The sequence below is a fragment of the Chlorocebus sabaeus genome, chromosome 25 (assembly GCF_047675955.1).
Source record: "Chlorocebus sabaeus isolate Y175 chromosome 25, mChlSab1.0.hap1, whole genome shotgun sequence".
Lineage (NCBI taxonomy): Eukaryota > Metazoa > Chordata > Mammalia > Primates > Cercopithecidae > Chlorocebus > Chlorocebus sabaeus.
Genome location: NC_132928.1, coordinates 73,182,173 through 73,203,820, shown reverse-complemented (window position 1 = coordinate 73,203,820; position 21,648 = coordinate 73,182,173). Strand labels below are relative to the sequence as shown.

The window sequence follows — 21,648 nt, the reverse complement described above, 5'->3', positions numbered from 1 at the left end:
TCTGAAGTGTATTTTGTGAATACTAAATCTATGAGAAATTCTATAAAGAAAGTTTTTGTCGCTAAGTACTTTTGTCAAGTACTTCATAGAGGTTAAAAAGCTAATATTCTAGTCAAGTAAATCCACATTTGAATGCTAGTTCTGCCAGTTGTTAGCTGTTTATGCCCTTGGGCCAGTTATTTGTTCACCTAAGCCTCAGTTTCCTCGTTTGTAAAATGGAATGCTTGACCAGGCACGGTGGCTCACACCTGTAATTCCAGTACTTTGGGAAGCTGAGGCGGGCAGATCACTTGAGGTCAGGAGTTCAAGACCAGCCTGGCCAGCATGACAAAACCTTGTCTCCACTAATACCCTGGCATAGTGGTTCACGCCTGTAGTCCCAGATACTCAGGAGGCTGAGGCAGGAGAATTGCTTGAACCCAGGAGGTGGAGGTTACAGTGAGCTGAGATCGTGACACTGCACTTCAGCCTGAGCAACAGAGTGAGACTCTGTCTCCAAAAAAAAAAAAAAAAAAAAAAGGTTGCTGCTGCATGCCCCAGGATTACTGTAGTGACTAAATGAGATTTACTAGGGGGTCCAGCCTCACACATAAGAAATGTGCAACAAACAGATGCTGTTATTAATACTATTAATAGCTGTTATTGTTATGACTCTGAGCACGGTTTTTTAAATTTTTGACAAAATTTTTTGTTTGCATTGAAAAGATTAGAAACAACTAGAATAAATTAGAATGTTAACATGGCCCAATATCTGAGAGTTTAGACAAAAGAAATGAATACACATTAAAAGTAACTCTATAGTTATATTTTGAAATGTTTCACCAAATGTAATTTCTCTTCATGTTTCCAGATACTTATATGGTTTTGAGGAGTACTGTAGATCAGCCAACATTGAATTTCAGATGGCATTGCCAGAGAAAGTTGTTAACAAGCAATGTAAGGAGTGTGAAAATGTAAAAGAAGTAAAAGTTAAGGAGGAAAATGAAACAGAGATCAAAGAAATAAAGATGGAGGAGGAGAGGAATGTAATACCAAAAGAAGAAAAGCCTATTGAGGATGAAATTGAAAGAAAAGAAAATATTAAGCCCTCTTTGGTAAATCAGATATTGTTAATTGTCCTTTGTTTTCTTTGGTATATTTTTCATATCCTCTGTAAAGTTCCAAAATCAATATATTATATAATATTACTCTTTATTAATTTTCTTCATTAAGTGCTACTTTTGTATAATTTTTACAATAACTTCAAAATAGCTGTTAGCTATTTTTGTCTAGTGCTTTAAAATAGCAGGAGTTTCTTAAAAGTAATTTATAACTTTTAATATTAGAATTGGTTGATACCTCCTGTTGCTAAGAGATAAACCATGGATGTAGGTTGAAAATTTTTACTTTTTTTACTTTTGTTGGTTTCTTTCCTTTGATCTTTTTCTAGGGAAGTAAAAAGAATTTATTAGAACCTATACCTACACATTCTGATCAGGAAAAAGAAGTTAACATTAAAAAACCAGAAGAAAATGAAAATCTGGACGACAAAGATGATGACACAACTAGGGTAGATGAATCCCTCAACATAAAGGTAGAAGCTGAGGAAGAAAAAGCAAAATCTGGGTAAGAAAATTGTTTTTGGTTACGATGCATTTCAGCTTGATGGATTTGTATCATTTTCTGTTTGTATGTGTATATGTATGAATCTAAATTAATTGACAAAATATTAATTTATTAAATAGCTTTCACTTCTTTCAGAGACCCTACCGATAGAAATTTGTAGAGAAAGATCATACTTTTGATCCATTCTTCTTGCTCTCATCATGGAAATTGATAAAATTTTTAGCTAGAGCAAAGTACTTTTTAGGTCTGCTGAATTACTTGATAATATAAACTTCGGGCTATGTCCATGTTTTATAGATTGTATGTTGGCTGTAGATTCTGAGAGTTGTATTTTTTCTTAAGCAAAAACAAGAGTGGAAAAATACTAAGGGTTTAAAAGGCCAAAAATTGTATGTTCTATCTTATGTGGTAGTAGCATTTGTTTGTTTTAGTCACTTTGGAATGATGAATTATTTGACAATGTAATTTATGCACTACTAGTGGACCCCTGGATTTTATAGATAATCTTTGGCATTGAATCTTTTTTCTGAGGCTTAAAAAATATAAACATCTCTGTTAGTGTCTCATTTAAATAAGTACAATGAATTTTTTTTAAAAAATCATTTAGCAGGCCAGCTGCGGTGATTCATGCCTGTAATCCCAGCACTTTGGGAGGCCAAGGCGGGCAGATCACTTGATGTCAGGATTTCAAGACCAGCCTGGCCAACATGGTGAAACCCTGTCTTTTCTAAAAATACTAAAAAGTCAGGAGTGGTGGCATGTGCCCATAATCCCAGCTACTCGGGAGGGTGAGGCAGGAGAATCTCTTGAACCCAGGAGACAGAGGTTGCAGTGAGTTGAGATCGTACCACTGCACTCCAGCCTGGGGGACGGAGCGAGACTCTTTCTCAAAAAAAAAAACAAAACAAAAAACCCGTTTAGCATACTGACATTTGGCCACAGTATGCAGACGGATAGGGAAGGGGAAAATGAAAAATGGGGCTTATATGAATATAGTAAAAAGTGTTTATTATACTTTGTTGTATTTTTGTGTATAAAAATATATATTTGAAGTATGCCTTACTGCTGTTGGAGACTATTTCAGGTATTAAGAAATTTGGTACAAATTTCAACTTTTTGCCTAAAATCTTTTGATTGATCAGAGTTCTGAAATTTCGGTGGCACCATACAGACAAACATGGAAGAAAAAAATCCTAAATATTTGTTGATTATACTTTGTTATATTTCTGTGTGTAGAAGTGTATGTTTAAAGGAGATCATTTTGATAAGAATCTTAATAAAGATTCAGCTTTTTACCAAAAAATCGGATTTTTAAATCTACAGATGTTTCTGGAACATCTGCTGTTTGCAAGGCACTGGGATAAATCTGTATTTTTTCTTTGTTACTTAATTTTTTAAGTTGGTGCTTCTACTTATTTTATAGAATAAACTGTTTTGTAGGTTTTTAGTAACCCCTTTAACTCTATAATTATATGGATTTTTATGTACTACAGATATTTATTAGTATATGCATACCTCAAACTAAAATTTTCCTAATGTGACTGCCCAAGTTTGGTAGATATTTTTTAGAAGCATTGCATTTGGGACTGTTTATACAGTACTCCCTGCTTTTCCACAGTTTCAGTTACCTGTGGTCAACTGTGGTCTGAAAACAGGTGAGTACAGTGCAATAAAGTATTTTGAGAGAGTGAGACAAGACCATATTCACATAACTGTTATTATAGCGTATTATAATTGCTTTATGTTATATCTCATGCTGTGCCTAATTAATAAATTAAACTTTATCAGAGGTATGTATGTATAGGAAAAAACATAGTATATATAAGGTTTGATACTATCCACGGTTTCAGGCATCCACTGGGGATCTTGGAATGTATCCCCTGCAGATAAGAGGGGCTTACTATAATTGATTTTTGAGTTTTATTAGATAGTTGCAGGGGAAATTTTTACAGTGATAATTAATATATAGGTATTTTTCTGGCATATAAACTTTCTCTAAGTAATAGGCTATTACCAAGAATGTTCAGTATCCTTCTTCCATTGTCCAGATATGGGAGATTGAAGAAGTTGATATATGTAAAATGTCTAGTTCAGTGCCTTGACCATAGCAGTTACTTAATACACTATCTTTTTTAAAAATTTTGTTTCATTGTGAAGAGTGTAACATCAAGTTGGGAAGATTTGATGTTTCTTTTTGAATTCAGATGAAAATCCTTGCTAATAACATTTCGTTTCCCAAGATATTCTTCTCTAAAATATGACTAGCTTAAATGCATATGTGTGTGAGTGCATGTATGTAATGTATGCATCAACTTAATTTTTTTAACCTGTATGTTGGTTGCATTTTATACTTTCAGAGGCTCTCTTTCTTGGCATTCTGTGTTCCATCTGGTTTAGCACATTAGTCTTGAATTTGCCACTAAAGTCTTAGGAGAATAGTTTTCTTTGGTTGATTGCCAGTAATTATGTTGTTTTTTTCTTTATACTTCAGTGTATTATTAAAGTGAATTTCATTTAGTTTGTGTCTGAGGGTGATACTAAATGTATATTTTTAATTTTTGATTGTTTGATTTCATTAATACAAGAGTGTTGGGTTTCTGTTTTAGACTGAATGCAAATTTGCCTGGGCTACCACTTAAAGTATGATTGTGCTTGCTGTTGGCATTTAGAATTGTTTGTACTCATCAACTCAGTGTATTCTATGATGTAACATACAGCTTAGAGTTTGTCGTCATTTCAAAAAATTTAGAATTTTGATCCTATATCTCATTTTTATATGATGATTCTGAGGTGCATGATAAATCTCTTTTATTGTGGCCACAATAAAATATGCTTCTTTTCCCCAGTATGCAAAAATAGAGTCTTATGACTTAGGCAAGTATTCTTTCAAAAAAAAAGATTTAGTTTGCTATAAAAATAAAATTCCTCATAATGATTTATCATTGATAATGCCATTTCTGTTAAGTTTTTAGATATTTTAGCCTTAATAAAATTACTTTTTCATAATAGAAATATTAAAGTATTTTCAATAGCATTGCTAATATTTTAATCTCAGGCTGGATGCAGTGGCTTATGCCTGTAATCCCAGCACTTTGGGAGGCCCAGGCAGGCATATCACCTGAGGTCAGGAGTTCAAGACCAGACTGGCCAACACGGTGAAACCCCATCTCTACTAAAAATACAAAAAATCAGCTGAGCATGGTAGCATGTAGTCCCAGCTACTTGGAAAGCTGAAGCAGGAGAATTGGTTGAACCTGGGAGGCAGAGGTTGCAGTGAGCTGAGATCATGCCACTGTTCTCTAGCCTGGGCAACAGAGCAAGAGACTGTCTCAAAAAAATATATATATATATATGTGTGTGTGTGTGTGTATGTATATATGTACATATATATACGTATATATGTACATATATGTATAGTATATATGTATATCTCAGATTATAGCTGGTTTCATGAAGGTTTTAGTTTTTTAAATACGTATTTAACTGTAACTGAGTCTTTAAAATAGGAATAAATCTTGAGAATTTTTGAGGAATTTGTGTCATGGTTCAGACAGAATTGATACATTTGATACTTTTGTGAACGTGGACTTACTTCCACAGGTCTATTAAACATCCCCCCAATGCTCCTGCCCCACTATACAAAAGGAAAAGGAGAATAAAAAAGCATTATAGTACTGCTTATATCACTATTTATATATTATTTTTGTTGCCTATGTAATTACATAATTAGGAATGATAAAGTATATTATCCCTAAAAAGGTTGCATATAGGAATATAAAACTGAAATTTTCGGTGGAGGAAGTTTTTTTAAAATATACATATTATATTCATCAGGCAGGCACAGTGGCTCACACCTGTAATCCCAGCACTTTGGAAGGCCGAGGTGTGAAGATTGCTTGAGCCCAGGAGTTCAAGACCAGCCTAAACGACATAGGGACACCCCTGTCTCTACAAAAATAAAAAATTATCTGGGTGTGGTGGTATGTGCCTATAGTCCAAGCTACTTGGGATGCTGAGGTGGGAGGATCATTTGAGCACAGGAAGTCAAGACCACAGTGAGCCATGATCAGGCCACTGCACTCCAACCTGGGTGACACAGCGAGACTGTGTCTCCAAGGGGGAAGAATATATATATGTATGTGTGTGTATATATATGTATAGAAAAAATATATGTGTGTGTGTGGTGTAATATATGTATATATATAATCATTAGTCTTAATATAGAATATAGCGTTTATTTTAATATATCTATGTATTTTACATATTATCATTAATTTTTAAAGCTTAAATACTAAACTATCTGGTTGTTCTGCCTTACGATGTTTAGTCATTTGTCAACCCTAAAGTGATGGAGTCTTTAAGTACAGACATACAGGGCAGCAAATAAAACCAGACTAAATGTAGCCTTGGATTTCATATTGAAATTTAAAAAAAAATAAATCTAGTGTTTAGAAAGATTTATAATTGAAGATTTTCTCCACCTTATTGAATACAGATTGGTGGTCAGTACAGAAAGGATATGAATGCTCAGTTTTAGAAAGTACATGGTACTAAGAAGATAAAAATGGATGTAAGGCCAGGTGTGGTGGCTCACGGCTATAATCCCAGCACTTTGGGAGGCCGAGGTGGGCGGATCACCTGAGGTCAGGAGTTTGAGACCAGCCTGACCAACATGGTGAAACCCTGTCTGTACTAAATACACAAAAAATTAGCTGAGCGTGGTAATGGGTGCCTGTAATCCCAGCTACTTGGGAGGCTGAGGCAGGAGAATCGCTTGAACCCGGGAGGCGGAGGTTGCAGTGAGCTGAGATCGCGCCATTGCGCTCTAGCCTGGGCGACAGGAGTGAGACTCCATCAAAAAAAAAAAAAAAAAAAAAAGAATGTGATACTCTTTCTAGAATAGTTTGACTTTTAGTTTCATGTACTTGTAATTGGCCTTTCATCTGTCTATTTCTTTGGAACATCAAAGTTGAGAAGATTTGTAGATGATGTTAATAAATCTGTGGTAATGAGAGTAGAAGTTGTGTTGAAGTTTAAAGGAAAGAACAAACCTGATAAGATATTGGTAGTACATTTTTAGAATATTTCTGTTTAAATTAAAACAGTATTTCAGTTATTATAGCATTTGAAAATTCGGATGGAGAATGTTTTAAAGTTATTAAGACTGCCATCTGCTAGTGAAAATTATTGTTTCAAACATCCTGAGACCTCCAGCTTGGGTGACAGAGCAACACTCTGCCTCTAAAAAAAATGAACATCTTGAGGCTGGAAATATTTGAATGAAAAAAATAACTTTTAGTTGTAAAATGGCAATGAAGTATAATGATTTTTTTTGTCAATTGAGATGTAAAACACTTTTATTAATAAAACATGAAAACATTGTTAGAGTTGACCATACTTGCTTCTTGCTGTTCGGCACAAATTCTGTTCTTCTGACTTTTGGAAATTTTCTTTTACTGCACTTATTTTTGAATCTTCATTTTCTCTGAATGTGTCTTTCTGTAACCTTGGTTGTCTTACAGTTTTAGTTTTTAATAGTAAAATGAAACTCTGAGAATTTCATACACGTGGAACCTGCTTTTCCTGGAACAATCACAGCCACAACTTTTATCAATATATGTGGTTTGGAACTGAAAAACTTATGAAGTGTCTTTTATTAACTCTGCAATTTTTTAAACCTTTCAAGAGATGAAACGAATAAAGAAGAAGAAGAAGATGATGAAGAAGCAGAAGAGGAGGAGGAGGAGGAGGAAGAAGAAGAAGAGGATGAAGAAGATGATGACAACAATGAGGAAGAGGAGTTTGAATGCTATCCACCAGGCATGAAAGTCCAAGTGCGGTATGGACGAGGGAAAAATCAAAAAATGTATGAAGCTAGTATTAAAGATTCTGATGTCGAAGGTGGAGAGGTCCTTTACTTGGTGCATTACTGCGGATGGAATGTGAGGTAACTTGAGTTTTAGCTAGTGATTATTACCTAAAAACAATTATAAAATACTTTTCTATTTAAAAACTTAAGTGACGGATTACAGATTTATTAGTATTCTAATTGAGGTCATAGTACCTTATAAAAAATACGTAAGTTTTTAGCATATAAATACCTCACTTAGTGACTTACAATTAATGTTTTCAGTACTTGGAAGATATCCCTAGTGTCTAGAAAACTGAGGTCTACACACTTGATTTTTATGTACTACATGTAGATTAGTAGATAAAACATTGATGAAATGATCAGAACTTCTGGACATCTGCAAACCAATTATCAGGCTGCTTGCTGTCTTGCATTTTAAACTACATTGCCACAGTAACCTCTTTTTTGTATTCTTAAGTCATTTCTTTCCTTCTGTAGTCAGGGATTTAAAATCCTAGGAAACATTAGCTATTTAAAGAAAGCCTTATCTCCTTATTAACAGCTATTGCATTACAACCTTATTCAGAAGTCTCAGAAATTTATTAGTATCTTTGAAAAAATATGGTTGAACATGTAAGCAGGCCTGCTTCACTAAAATAGAATGCACTTTTTGACTGCTCCTACCCTAGGGAACTGATAGGCAAGACTGAAATTTGATTTTAAGTCGTGTTCAGTGACTTAAACATTTTTCTTAGATAAATTTTCTTTGACTTTCCAAAGAAATTTTGTATTTTTATTTTATCCAAAATTGGCAAGCCAGTTTTGGGATCTGTTCGTTCAGTTTTCTTTTAAGAATAATTTAATTTATTTTAGAATATCTGATACTATATTTGAAATGTAGCCTGTAAGACAGTTAAATACCTGGAAAGATTAACCATAGAAGTTTTAAGTTGTGGTTTCGTGGTGTACCTAGTGTCTTTAAGGAGGAATACAGTTCTCATGCTTTATACTTAAATTATATTCTGTGATTTGGGAAGTTATTAGGAAGGCATCATCTCAAATTCTGTGTTTGAGTGTTGCAAATTAAATTTTGATTCTCTTTAATCACTTCCCACAATGCCTTTTCCCTAAAGAAAATCACTTCTGAGAGTTTTGAGGCTGTCCTTACTAACTTTTCATTCTACTTTCACATACATATAAATGTACTCAGAAAATATATAGTATTCTTACATGCATGTGTTTTTAATAAATTATACTATACGAAATTCTGTTTCTTAAATTTTTTGTTGTCCTGTTGTATAAGAGGAAGCTCATGATCTAATCTGATTACCTTTCTTATTTTGAGAAAAGTACCAGTCTGATCCATTCTGATGCTTGGAAGAAAATAGCAAATAGCAAGTTAAGTCATGAGGAAATGTTCAGAAGTTTTGTTTTGGGCTCATTCTTTATTATTTCTAATCAGGATACAGTTTTAGATTTTAAGAATATGTGTCGTCAGAGCTTAGATGTGATAGTTATCCAGAAACATAAGTTTTTCCAGATACCACTTTTAATACACTGCACAATTTATCCTTTCACCTCTTGGTCCTTTTTTTGTGTGTTTTGTTTTTGGTTTTGGTTTTTGAGTCTAGCTCTGTTGCCCAGGCTGGAGTGTAGTGGCATGATCTCTGCTCACTGCAACTTCCACCTCCCGGGCTCAAGCAATTCTTGTGCTGCAGCCTCCTGAGTAGCTAGGATTGTAGGTGCCTGCCATTGTGCTTGGCTAATTTTTGTATTTTTAGTAGAGACAGGGTTTTGCCATGTTGTCCAGGCTTTTCTTGAACTCCTGACCTCAGGTGATCCACCTCGGCCTCCCAAAGTGCTGGGATTATAGGTGTCAGCTGTTGATTCTTATGCTGCCTTTCTAGTACATGATTTTCCTCACCTGAAGGCCTGGCTATTAATATATTCCAAAGAACGTACTTGAGATCTCAGATACAGCTACCAAAAGAATATTTTGTCCAGTTTTTGACTTCAAGTCATTTTGATCTTACTAAATTATCTTACTGAATATAAATGTGGAAGGAGTTCTACTTCTGCCTAGGACATAAATGTAAATGTAGAATATGTTAGTTTAAAATTAGGAAGAAAAAAGCTGGGTGTGGTGTTGCATGCCTGTAGTCCCAGCTACTGAGGTGGGAGGATCGCTTGAACCCAGGAATTTGAGGCTGCAGTGAACTATGATCATGCCACTGTACTCCAGCCTGAGTGCCAGAATGAGACCCCATCTCTTGAGAAAAAATTTAGAAAGAAATACTTGGATTAGCAAAAACGAATAATTACAACGTAATGCCCACGAAATAGAGTCACAACACCTTTTACCTCTCTTTTTAGTTTTTCTAATTATTTTGCTAGTTTACGTGTAGAGGCAGTTTTTCCTCATGGCCTTTATGAAGGATTTGAAATTCTGTGAGAAATGGATAGAATTTAGGTGTTCTCCAACTTTCACTATATATAATCAAGGCTTCCTTCCCTCCCTCCCTCCCTCCCTCCCTCCCTCCCTCCTTCCTTCCCTCCCTCCCTCCCTCCCTCCCTCCTTCCTTCCCTCCCTCCCTCCCTCCCTCCCTCCCTCCTTCCTTCCCTCCCTTCCCTCCCTTCCTCCTTCCTTCCTCCCTCCCTCCCTCCCTTCTTTCTTTCCTTCCTTCCTTCCTTCCTTCCCTCCTTCCACTGAGTTTCACTCTTAATGCCCAGGCTGGAGTGCAATGGCTGGATTTTGGCTCACCGCAGCCTCTGCCTCCTGGGTTCAAGCGATTCTCCTGCCTCAGCCTCCTGAGTAGCTGAGATTACAGGCATGCGCCACCACGCGCAGCTAATTTTTGTATTTTTAGTAGAGATGGAGTTTCTCCATGTTGGTCAAGCTGGTCTCAAACTCCTGACCTCAGGTGATCCGCCTGCCTCGGCCTCCCAAAGTGCTGCCACTACAGGCCTGAGCCACCGTGCCCAGCCAAGGCTTATTTTCTATTAATTGGATCATTAAACAAAAAAGGCTTAGTAGATAGAAGAATTGAGTCATTCATGAAACTGTTTTACAATTAAGATACAACTTTGTTTTGTTAAGAAAAGATAGACTAAAAGAAAGAGAATTCCAGAAGTATTTTGATTTTAGAAGGTAGAAAGAATCTCTAGTAATTTAGTTTTTAAATAGATAGCAAGAAGGGAAAGTTAGGAAAGAATTTAAATTGAGGCATTCAAGTTTTTAATAATATAGGAAGGAAAATGGGACCTAGTTCAACAAGACATGCTTGTGTTACTGTGAAGGTTGCCGTCTATTTCTGACAACTCAAGTGCTTGTATGCTATGAACTTTCAAAAGAAGAAAACTTAACATCTTGATGAAGACCTGTAGGATGGATCACTATACACTCCAACATCATGGAGAAAGCAAATGTACCTCAGTATATTAAGCAGTTAATCTTCTTAGAGTTAACGTAACAGTATTTTACCTCTCTCAGCAATAATCAGTCTGTCTCATTGATAAGTATGCAATAATTTTTATTTTTGCTGCTCCTCCAGTTCTGAGGCTAATCTAATAAGGACTGCAACAAATCCTCATCAGCTCTATGACAATTTTTCTTTTATTTTTAGGGTCTTCAGCTTGATCTCTAAATTTATACTTAACAGATGTGAAATTAGAAATGAAGATTTATGCATGGAGGTTCATGAAAATAGTTTTATCTTCAGTGGCAGTCATTTATGACAAGCAATTTGGGAGATTTGTGTGGACCTATTTCCATGGTCTTTTTAATCTGAAACATGTATTTCAGAATCTGAAATACATGTTTCAGATTAAAAAAAGAGAGAGAGGACCTCATTCTGTCACCCAGGCTGGAGTGCAGTGGTGCGACCATGGCTCTCCAGCCTCGACTTCTTGGGCTCAAGTGATCTCCCACCTCAGCCTCTGGAATAGTTGGGACTATAGGTGTGCATCACCACACCTGGCTAATTTTTTATCTTTTGTAGAGATGGGGCTCACTGTGTTGCCCAAGCTGGTTTCAAACTCCTGGGCTCAAGCAGTTCTCCTGCCTTGGCCTCCAGGAGTGCTGGGATTATAGACATGAACCAATGCTCCTGGCCGTGAACCATGTTTTTCCAGCAAAGAGATTTTCTCAAATGTAAGAGTATCTGTCTCTTTGTTTAAAAATACTGTTTTTAGGCCAGGCGCGGTGGCTCACACCTGTAATCCCAGCAGTTTGAGAGGCCAAGACAGGCAGATCACCTGAGGTCAGGAGTTTGAAACCAGCCTGGCCAACATGGCAAAACCTCATCTCTACTAAAAATACAAAAATTAGCCGGACATGGTGGCAGGTGCCTGTAATCCCATCTACTTGGGAGACTGAGGCGTGAGACTCACTTGAACCAGGGACACAGAGGTTGCAGTGAGCCGAAATCACGCCATTGCACTCCAGCCTGGGTGACAGAGCAAGACTCCGTCTTAAAAAAAAAAAAAAAAAAATTCCTTTTTCTTGTTAATTTTTCATTTTTCTTTGTTTTCTAAAATGCTGTTTTTTGTTGTTGTTGTTGTTGTTGTTGTTGTTTTGAGATGGAGTTTTGCTCTTGTTGTCCAGGTTGGATTGCAGCAGCGTGATCTCATCTCATTGCCATCTCCGCCTCCCAGGTTAAAGAGATTGCCCTGTCTCAGCCTCTCAAGTAGCTGGGATTATTGGCACATGGCACCATGCCCAGCAAATTTTTGTAGTTTTAGTAGAGATGGGGTTTCACCATGTTGACCAGACTGATCTCGAACGCCTGATCTCAGGTGATTCACCAACCTCTGCCTCTCTAAGTGGTGGGATTATAGGCGTGAGCCACTGCGCCCGACCTGTATAGATCTTTAATATAATTTTCATGTATGTCCCTATTTCACAGCTGAAAATGTTGATTTTTGTTATACAAAGGTTAACATTTGGGCAAGTTTGTTTTCTACTATTGTGATGACAAAAAGTCGTATTTTAACATATTCACACCACATTGACTGGAAAGGACTTGAACTCTTTAACCACAAATAGTATAATACTTCTTACAAAATTTTTCTGATGCAGTGATAGTATCTAAAATTATTGTTTAGCACTCTATTATTTACTATGTCACCAAGCACTAGGAATGTTTGGAGTAGGCTCATAAATTATTTTTTTAAACTCTTCTAAAAATAACAATTTAGAAAAATGAGAAAATACTTAAAGGTAGAAAGATAAAATTATTGCTGGCTGGGCGTGGTGTCTCCCACCTGTAATCCCAGCACTTTGGGAAGCCGAGGTGGGCGGATCACCTGAGATCGGGAGTTCGAGACCAGCCTGACCAACATGGAGAAACCCCGTCTCTGCTAAAAAAAATACAAAATTAGCCAGGCATGGAGGCACATGCCTATAATCCCAGCTACTTGGGAGTCTGAGGCAGGAGAATCGCTTGAACCTGGGAGGCAGAGGTTGCGGAGCTGAGATTGTGCCGTTGCACTCCAGCCTGGGCACCAGGAACGAAACTCCATCTCAAAAACAAAAAAAAAGAAAAGAAAAAAGAAAGATAAAATAATTAATATTATAGTGTGTTCTCTTTTAGTCTTTTAAAAATGTCCCCATACATTTAAAAAAATTTTAATCCTGCTTAAGTAGTTTTTAATAGTAGGCTCTCTGTTACGTTTAACTTTTCTTAGTTATGTTAATATTTTATAGAGAATCTTAACGTAATTATCTAATTGATCCTTTTCATTCTCAAGTTTCTAAGTCGTGTCATAAATATGGGATTGATTTTTTGAAAGTAAGGGTACACATTGAAATTGACATGCCGTAAACTGGTTGAGTGTGTTGGATTTCCTTGTTTAGTAACAAACAACTGAGTGAAACTATCTAGACTAATTGGTGTGGTATTTAAAATACATGAATATTTTGTAATAGCATATCAATGTTGATTGAATTTTCTCTGCTCATTTCCAACTTGGCTTTCTGTAATCAAAGAGTTGCACATTTAGTTAGAGAATAATTTTTTCTGTGTTGCGGATCACCAGCTGTGTTAATGGGAACACAAAAGTAAAAGAGACACTGTAAAACTTCAGTTGTAAAACTCTTAAATAAGCCACAATGGTTCTAGTTCATGTTAACAGTTATAGAGAACTGAAAATAAACTAAATTATGCTAAATATATTATTTGAAATAAAAAATGTGTTACATTTTAAAAATATTTTCTCCAAAAAAATTAAATCCTCCTTAGGAGGGAATGAGTTAGGGGTTGAAAAAACCTGGTAAAAGGCTTTCACAAATAAGTAGGTTCAATCCTACTTTTTGCCATTGTTCAGTTGCTTTTTTCACACTTTATTCCTTTATTTTCCAAACATAAGTTGAATATCCACTATGTGCCAAATACTGTGCTTGTCACCAAAGATACTAAGAAGTGGTCCTTATTAGAGAATTCAGTCCCAGGCATGACAGTTAACCCCAGCAAGATTGACAGTCTGTTGATCCTACCACCCTTTACGTCTCCACCCCCACTTAATGCACTCAATCTTCCCTTGATATTGCTTACATTCACTAGCATTTATTATTATAATCACTTCTTTTGACTCCAGCTCTTATTTTTCTCTCCTTTTGCTTTATAGTACTCATCTGACAAAACCACAAGAACCTTGATTAAATCTAACCCTCCTGCTCCTTGCCTGCACCTGTGCAGCTGATCCTGGTTGGAGTAAAGCAAGCAACCACAATGACTGTTCTTATTTTAAATTCGTAACTGTGAACCTCAAGTGTGTCCTTAATTCTTTATGTCCTTCTTCCATTCACTCTCCTAGTTTCTTAGAAAACTTTCATACTGCTGCTTATGTCTTCACATCCCCAACATCTCTTCCCTATCCTCATTTTCAGCTGGTGACCTTGCTTTGTACCTGCTGAGAGAAACAAGAAAAACATTTCTACACACTTCATTAGATCTGCCTATCTAACTGCATTTGCTGCCACATTCTCTGTGTTTTCATCTTTAGCTATAGATACACAATCATGCTACTTTCTGAAGCCAGTCTTCATAACCATCCCTTCTTGCCTGATCGAAGACATGGCCCATTTTCTTGTTCTGTTCTAAGTCATTCCCACTACTTACAGATTTGTGGTTATTTGTTCTATCTCAAGGAAAATCTTTTCTGGAGCCTGACTTCTACTGTGACATTTCTTGGCTCCATTTTCATTCAGCAGAACTGTTTGAAAGTTACCTACACTTGTTATTCAGTTTCTCTCCTTTTTCTGTGTAAACCCACTCTCATCAACCTTTTGTTCACTGTATCTCCACAACTGTTCTTACCAGGAACACTAGTGACCCTTTGTAGATAAATTCCTCCTGCTTTTCTTGCCCTCTTACGTGCCTTATCAGTGGCATAACAGTCAGTTGATCACTCTGTCCATGATATGCTTTGCTTGGGCTCCAGCTGCTCCAGCTACCACCATTTTTCTTGTTTATTTTCCTTTTCTTTCTCTCTTTCTTTCTTTCTCAAAATTGAGAAACCACTCCTCAATTATCTTTTGTCTCTTCCTCATCTTTGTGTGTTTTCTCCCTTCTAATTGTTCCCCTGTTTCTTTCTGATACCCATTTAACATTTTGTTGTTGTTGTTTCTGTTCCTATTTTTCCAATACTCACTTGAGTCACAATTCTGATACTGAATTTTTCTGAATTATTTTTCTGAGCCAGAGGAATTTGATCTCCTGGAATATAACTTTCACCTAGGACTCTGGGTAAATTATTTCCCTTCAACTCTCCTCCCCCTCCTTTTCTTTTTTCTTCATCATTCAAGCTTTCTACATCAGGACTACATTATGTATTATTACAAAACTGAACTTAATTTTAAAATATGAAAAAAATTTGTTTCATGTCTATTCTCCTAATATCACTTACCACATCTAGAAAAGTATTCATTTGGCCTATGGTAAGTACTAAATAAATGTTGATCTAAATTGGACCTCCCAAGTAGAGCAGATGTTAAAATTCAAATAAAAGCCACTGGGTCACTGGTTTTTTTAAAGCGATACCTATAATAGGGGATTGGGATAGATATGGCTTGACCCTCTCACTGGAGCTGCTTCTCACTTCATTTATATATAACTTTGTGTTTCACTTTCTGAGGAACTGTCAGACTTTCCCACAGAGACTACACCGTTTTACATTCTCACCAGCAATGTGTTAGGGTTCCAGTTTCTCTGCAGCCTTGCCAACACTTGTTATTCTCTATTTAAAAAAATGTGGAGGTTATAGCCATTCTAGAGAGTGTGAAGTAGTATCTCACTGTGCTTTGATTTGCGTTTGCCTAATGACTAGAGTTGAACATTTTTCTTGTACTTACTAGCCATTTGTATATCTTCTTTAGAGGAACGTCCCTTCAAGTTTTTGCCATTTTTGAATTGATCAGTTGTTTTGTTGTCGTTGAATTGTAATTCTTCATATATTCTAGATGTTATTCCCTTACCAGATACGTGATTTGCAAATGTTTCTTTTGTTGCCTCTGCTTTTGATGTTATTTCCAAAGAAACATTGCCAAATCCAGTGTTCTGAAGATCTTCCTGTATGTTTTCTTCTAAGAACTTCATAGTTTTAGCTGTAATGTTTACATCTTTGATCTAATTTGAGTTCATATTTGTATATGATATATGTGACCTCTTTGGGTTACATAAAGAGTCTATCTCTTAGCAAACAAAATGGAGTCGAGACTGAGAGACTGGAATGAATTTGATTGGAAATAATAATTTTCTGTGACTTTTTAGCTATTCTTAGTCTCCTTTTGTCCTTAAAAAATTTTTGATGGCACTTTTCAACTTAATTGCTTTGTTCTTTCCTGCTCTAAAATATTTTGTGTCCTTCATTTTTTTTCTTTTCTCTTTTACTTCCATGTAATCTGATCCCTGCTATACTTCAGTTGTGTATGCCATTGGATTTAGGAATATTGAAATAGAGTACAGAGTTGTTCTACTCATCTTCTTTGAAATAATTGTCCTGGTAATGTCAGAAAGCAAGGTACCCTAGGAAATTGTCTGCCTTGTTTCTATAGTACAGAAGTCAGAGGCCTATAAAATGACCATTTGACAGTGGTTTCCATTATCTGTAAATTTGTATTAAAAGAGAGTGACTTTTGAGTTAACCATAGTTTTTGAGTACAAATGAACATAAACATTTCCTTCATGAAAAAAAGATTATAGTTCAGTTATGTGTTGTACTCAAATGGGCTTTAATTTTTCTTTGTGTATTCACCTTAAGAGTGTTTACTAAACTTAGACCTGTTTCATTGAGTAGTTTTGTAGATTGGCAGGTACATTGATATTTTTGTCTAAGTATGCACAAATAACTAATTCCATACATTTATCAAATACTAACAGAGTATACTTTTGGGGAATTAAAAAAAACTTAGCATCTGCATTATAATATGCAATTAATGCCACAGTTAACCATTTGCAGTTGTCTTTGTAAGCTTTGGTAAAATGCTGTATTCGTGTTCTTATTATTACGTATTACCTCTGCCTAAAGACCTATACTTCAGTTTCATTTTATAGAGTTATATTGCTTGGGAAAACTTATTGATATAATTACTATACCATTCCGTTGAGCTGTTTATGTCAACTCTTAAATATGACTATGCTATAATTTTAATTCATGGTTCTCTCATTCTGCTGTTATATTCTTAAGTATGAGGAATACCATTCCTGTCTCTCTGATGTAGATTTAAGTGTTATATGAAGTAGAAATATGAAATGTTTATATCATACTTAGGAATTTTATTTTGTTTTTATTTTCGTTTAGTTTAGTTTAGTTTAGTTTAGTTTGAGGCAGAGTCTCGTTCCGTTGCTCAGGCTAGAGTGCAGTGGCACGATCTTGGCCCACTGCAACCTCCGCCTTTTGGGTTCAAGCAATTCTCCTGCCTCAGCCTCCCGAGTAGCTGGGATTACAGGTGTGTGCCACCATGCCCGGCTAATTTTTGTATTTTTAGGAGAGATGAGGTTTCACCATGCTGGTCAGGCTGGTCTTGAAATCCTGACCTCATAATCCGCCTGCCTCGGCCTCCCAAAATGTTAGGATTACAGGTGTGAGCCACTGTACACGGCAGGAATTTTATTTTTGAATAATATACTCCTTTTTTATTTTATTTTATTATAGGTACGTTATTAAAAGTATTAGTTGTGATCAGTTATTTTCATAAGTCTTGTTTTAGATATTCAGATTAAAATACATATAAATTGAGATTATATAAAATTCATACAGTAGATAAATATTGGTTAAATTGCTTATGAAATTTATAATTAATAACGATTAACACCGCTTTTTATCTTGGTGTTTTTTTCTATTATTTTGTCATACTTTTATTTAATTCAGGAGGGGAAATCCCTTTCCTTACTAAAACAGCACAAATTTCCACTTTAGATGTGAGGTTCTTAAAAACTATATAAGTTGGCCGGGCGTGGTGGCTTATGCCTGTAATCCCAGCACTTCGGGAGGCTGAGGCTGGCAGATCATGAAGTTGGGAGATCGAGACCATCCTGGCTAACACGATGAAACCCTGTCTCTACTAAAAGTACAAAAAATTAGCCGGGCATGGTGGCAGTTGCCTGTAGTCCCAACTACTCAGGAGGCTGAGGCAGGAGAATGGCGTGAACCCGGGAGGCAGAGCTTGCAGTGAGCCGAGATCACGCGACTGCACTCCAGCCTGGGTTACAGAGCGAGACTCTGTCTCAATTAAAAAAAAAAAAAAAAAAAAAAAAAACTAATAAGTTAATTATATGACATACATTAACTTTTTTGATTATAGAGAGGCAAGATATAAAATACATATTGTGCAACAATTATTAAATGAATCTATTCATTATAGAAAACAAAATATGATTTTAACATTTACTTCATGATTGGTTATTAGATTTTTATCTTATAATCTATACATATTTCAAAGAGTGAGGTTTTAAGTATTACATTAATTTGATTTTACTTGTTATTTTTAAAATACTTTTATTCTGCATGCTGTATATTTTTAAATTTCTAAGACTGTGCTTTTTAGGTGTATATTAACTATATGCTGATAATATTTCTTTTAAAATTGGGTTTAAGAAGAACCAAAAGCTGAACTGATGTGGGCATATTAACCATTTTGGTAGTATATCTGATCGATTAACGTTCTTTTCTGTTTTTATTATTACGGAGTGATTTCTTACATAATTTGCCAGTGCATCCATAGAAAAGCCATAAAGTTTTCTTTTTAGAAATCCTATTTTTCTGTGGTGAGAGCAAGTATGCTATGGTCTCTGAATGGTATCTTTTAGCTTTGTATGAATATTTTTAAACATTTGAAAAATCAAATATTTGTATGGTGGGTTTCTTTCAGAAAGTTTCAGGTTTGTATACAAAATTTGTCATTACTGTTTAGTGTTGTCTTCTTTTGTTGAATTGTAAGCTCCTCACAGACAAGAGCTGTTTGTTGATTCATTGCTGAGTACCCAGTGCCTAGTGCAGACTCTGTTATTACATAATAGGTACCTAAGAGGTGTTTGTCAGATGAATACGTCCACATGCGTACTTACAATCTTGGAGTCTCATATAATTTTTCATTCTACGGCCAGGCATGGTGGCTCATGCCTGTAATCCCAGCACTTTAAGATGCCGAGGGGGGCAGATCACCTAAGGTCAGGAGTTCAAGACCAGCCTGGCCAACATGGCAAAACCCAGTGTCTACTAAAAATACAAAAATCAGCCGGATGTGGTAGCACACACCTGTAATCCCAGCTGCTCGGGAAGCTGAGGCAGGAGAATCACTTGAACCTGAGAGGCGGAGGTTGCAGTGAGCTGAGATCGCACCATTGCACTCCAGCCAGGGTGACAGAGCAAGACTCCATCTCAAAAAAAAAATAATAATAAAAATTTCATTCTACTTCATTTTATGTAGGTCAGGGAACATATTAGATCTTCAGAAGTTAAATGAGTTTATCATGCATATGTTCTTTTGTGTTTGTTTGTTAGTTGAATGTTAAGTGATCTCAATAGAAATATTCTCAGACAAGTCATATATATACCTTGGAAATATTTTCCTTAGTACTTTAGATAAATATTCAATGAGATACTTGTTTAGATTCCATCTGTAGAATTAATTATATTGACTGTATTGATAACTGAATTGAAAAAGTATAGGCTAATCACTGTCTTAATTTTCTAACTCAATATTTTTTTTAATATTTGTTTTAATACTTTTTGTTTCAGTATTTCTTTTTAAATGGAAGCTTTTTAGTAATGCTCTTTCCCTTGTGCCCTGCAAAATTAATTTATTTCCTGTTGCGAAAAGGCCAATTATGATCTTGTAATCGTAATTCCTAAAGGTTAAGACCAGTTAAAGCCAGGATAGATAAACTATCCTGGACTGTATATATATGTTTATATTATATATATATAAAAAATACAACCCAGTCTACCTCAGTTTTCTCATTTTCAGAAAACTGCATTGCTTGAATCTAAAATTGCAAGACAATGTATTTTATTTTATTTTACGTATGTTTTTGGGACAGAGTCTCGCTCTGTTGCCCAGGCTATAGTGCGGTAGTGCCATCTTGGCTCACTGCAACCTCTGCCTTCTGGGTTCAAGTGATTCTCCTGCCGCAGCCTCCCTAGGAGCTGGGATTACAGGCATGCGCCACCATGCCCAGCTGATTTTTGTATTTTTAGTAGAGGTGGGGTTTCGCCGTGTTGGCCAGGCTGGTCTGGAAGCATTTTCAAACCAAAAGGTTTGTATTTAACTTACTTACTAAGATTATTGTATTCTGTCAGACACGGTGGCTCACAACTATAATCCCAGCACTTTGGGAGGCCAAGGTGGGCGAATCACTAGAGCCCAGGAGTTTGAGACCAGCCTGAGAAACATAGTGACACCCTTTTTCTACAAAATACAAAAAAATTACCCAGGTGTGGTGGTGCATGCCTGGAGTCCCAACTATTCAGGAGTCTGAAGTGGGACAATTGATACTGGTAGGTCAAGGCTGCAGTGAGCCAGAATGGCTCTACTGCACTCCAGCCTGGGCAATGGAGACGCCATATGAAGAAGAAGAAAAAAAAGATTCTCGTATTCCTTAAGAAGGTACTTTCAGGGATGAATAGATATCTTACTTGACATGGTACCACAAGGAGAAATTGAGAAATATTTTATGGCCTTCTATATCTTAGCTGCAGTTTCACTCTTTGCCTCTTCCTTTACGGTTATTTATTTTATTTTATTTGAGATAGAGCCTTGCTGTGTCGCCCAGGCTGGAGTGCAGTGGTGTGATCTTGGCTCACTGCCACCTCTGCCTCCCAGGTTCAAGTGATTCTGCTGCCTCAGCCTCCCAAGTAGCTGGGACTACAGGTGCCTGTCACCATATCTGGCTAATTTTTTTTTGTATTTTTCTTAGAGACGGGGTTTCACTATGTTGGCCAGGCTGGTCTTGAACTCCTGATCTTGTGATCTGCCCTCCTCGGCCTCCCAAAGTGCTAGGATTACAGGCATGAGCCACTGGGTCTGGCCTATTTTAATTTTTTATGAAATTCAGGATATGTGAACTTGAGCTAAAATTTCCTATTTTCTATCTGCATTGACTATTACCTATTATGTCTAAGGTAAATTTGGTGTTGTCTCTTTTTAATATATACTACATATACTGTGTTTTTAAAAGTCTAAATTTATAAAGAAGAAAGGATTAACTGTAAACTTTTTGTTGTAGTTCTGAAGTAAGCTTTCTTCTTTCAAGCCTGTACTTCCTTGGTAAGGAATGAGAAATCTTACACACTAATATTACTTTCGTAAATTAATTGGCACCAGTAATTATGCCAGTTTAGTTCTTTCTTAAATAATTGTAACGTCTGTAGGAAATGTGGTGTTTTCATGTAGAGTTTTTCCCCACATGAATTTTTTTTTATTTTTTGAGATGAGTCTTATTCTGCCACCCAGACTAGAGTGCCATAGCGCACGTGATCTCAGCTCACTGCAACATCCGCCTCTCGGGTTTGAGCTATTCTCCTGCCTCAGCGTCCCAAGTAGCTGGGACTACAGGCGCCCGCTACCACGGCTGGCTGATTTTTGTATTTTTAGTAGAGATACGGTTTCACCATGTTGGCCAGGCTGGTCTCGAACTCCTGGCCTCATGATCTGCCCACCTTGGCCTCTCAAAGTGCTGGGATTACAGGCATGA

General features: G+C 36.3%; 1 protein-coding gene across 5 annotated transcripts in view; it reads left to right on the top strand.

Moving 5' to 3' along the window:
- ARID4B (AT-rich interaction domain 4B) overlaps positions 1–21,648 on the top strand; it is a 162,604-nt gene that overhangs the window by 106,441 nt on the left and 34,515 nt on the right. For 3 of the 5 annotated variants that reach the window (XR_496697.3, XM_007989844.3, XM_037986038.2), the window contains exons 15-17: positions 851–1,094; positions 1,430–1,605; positions 7,292–7,552. Coding sequence is in view for 4 of the 5 variants with exons in the window: in XM_007989844.3 (XP_007988035.1) it covers positions 851–1,094; positions 1,430–1,605; positions 7,292–7,552 (681 nt within the window). In the remaining variant the exon portion in view is untranslated. The remainder of the gene's footprint in view (positions 1–850; positions 1,095–1,429; positions 1,606–7,291; positions 7,553–21,648) is intronic. The other 2 variants (XM_037986036.2, XM_007989847.3) reach the window with 2 other exon arrangements.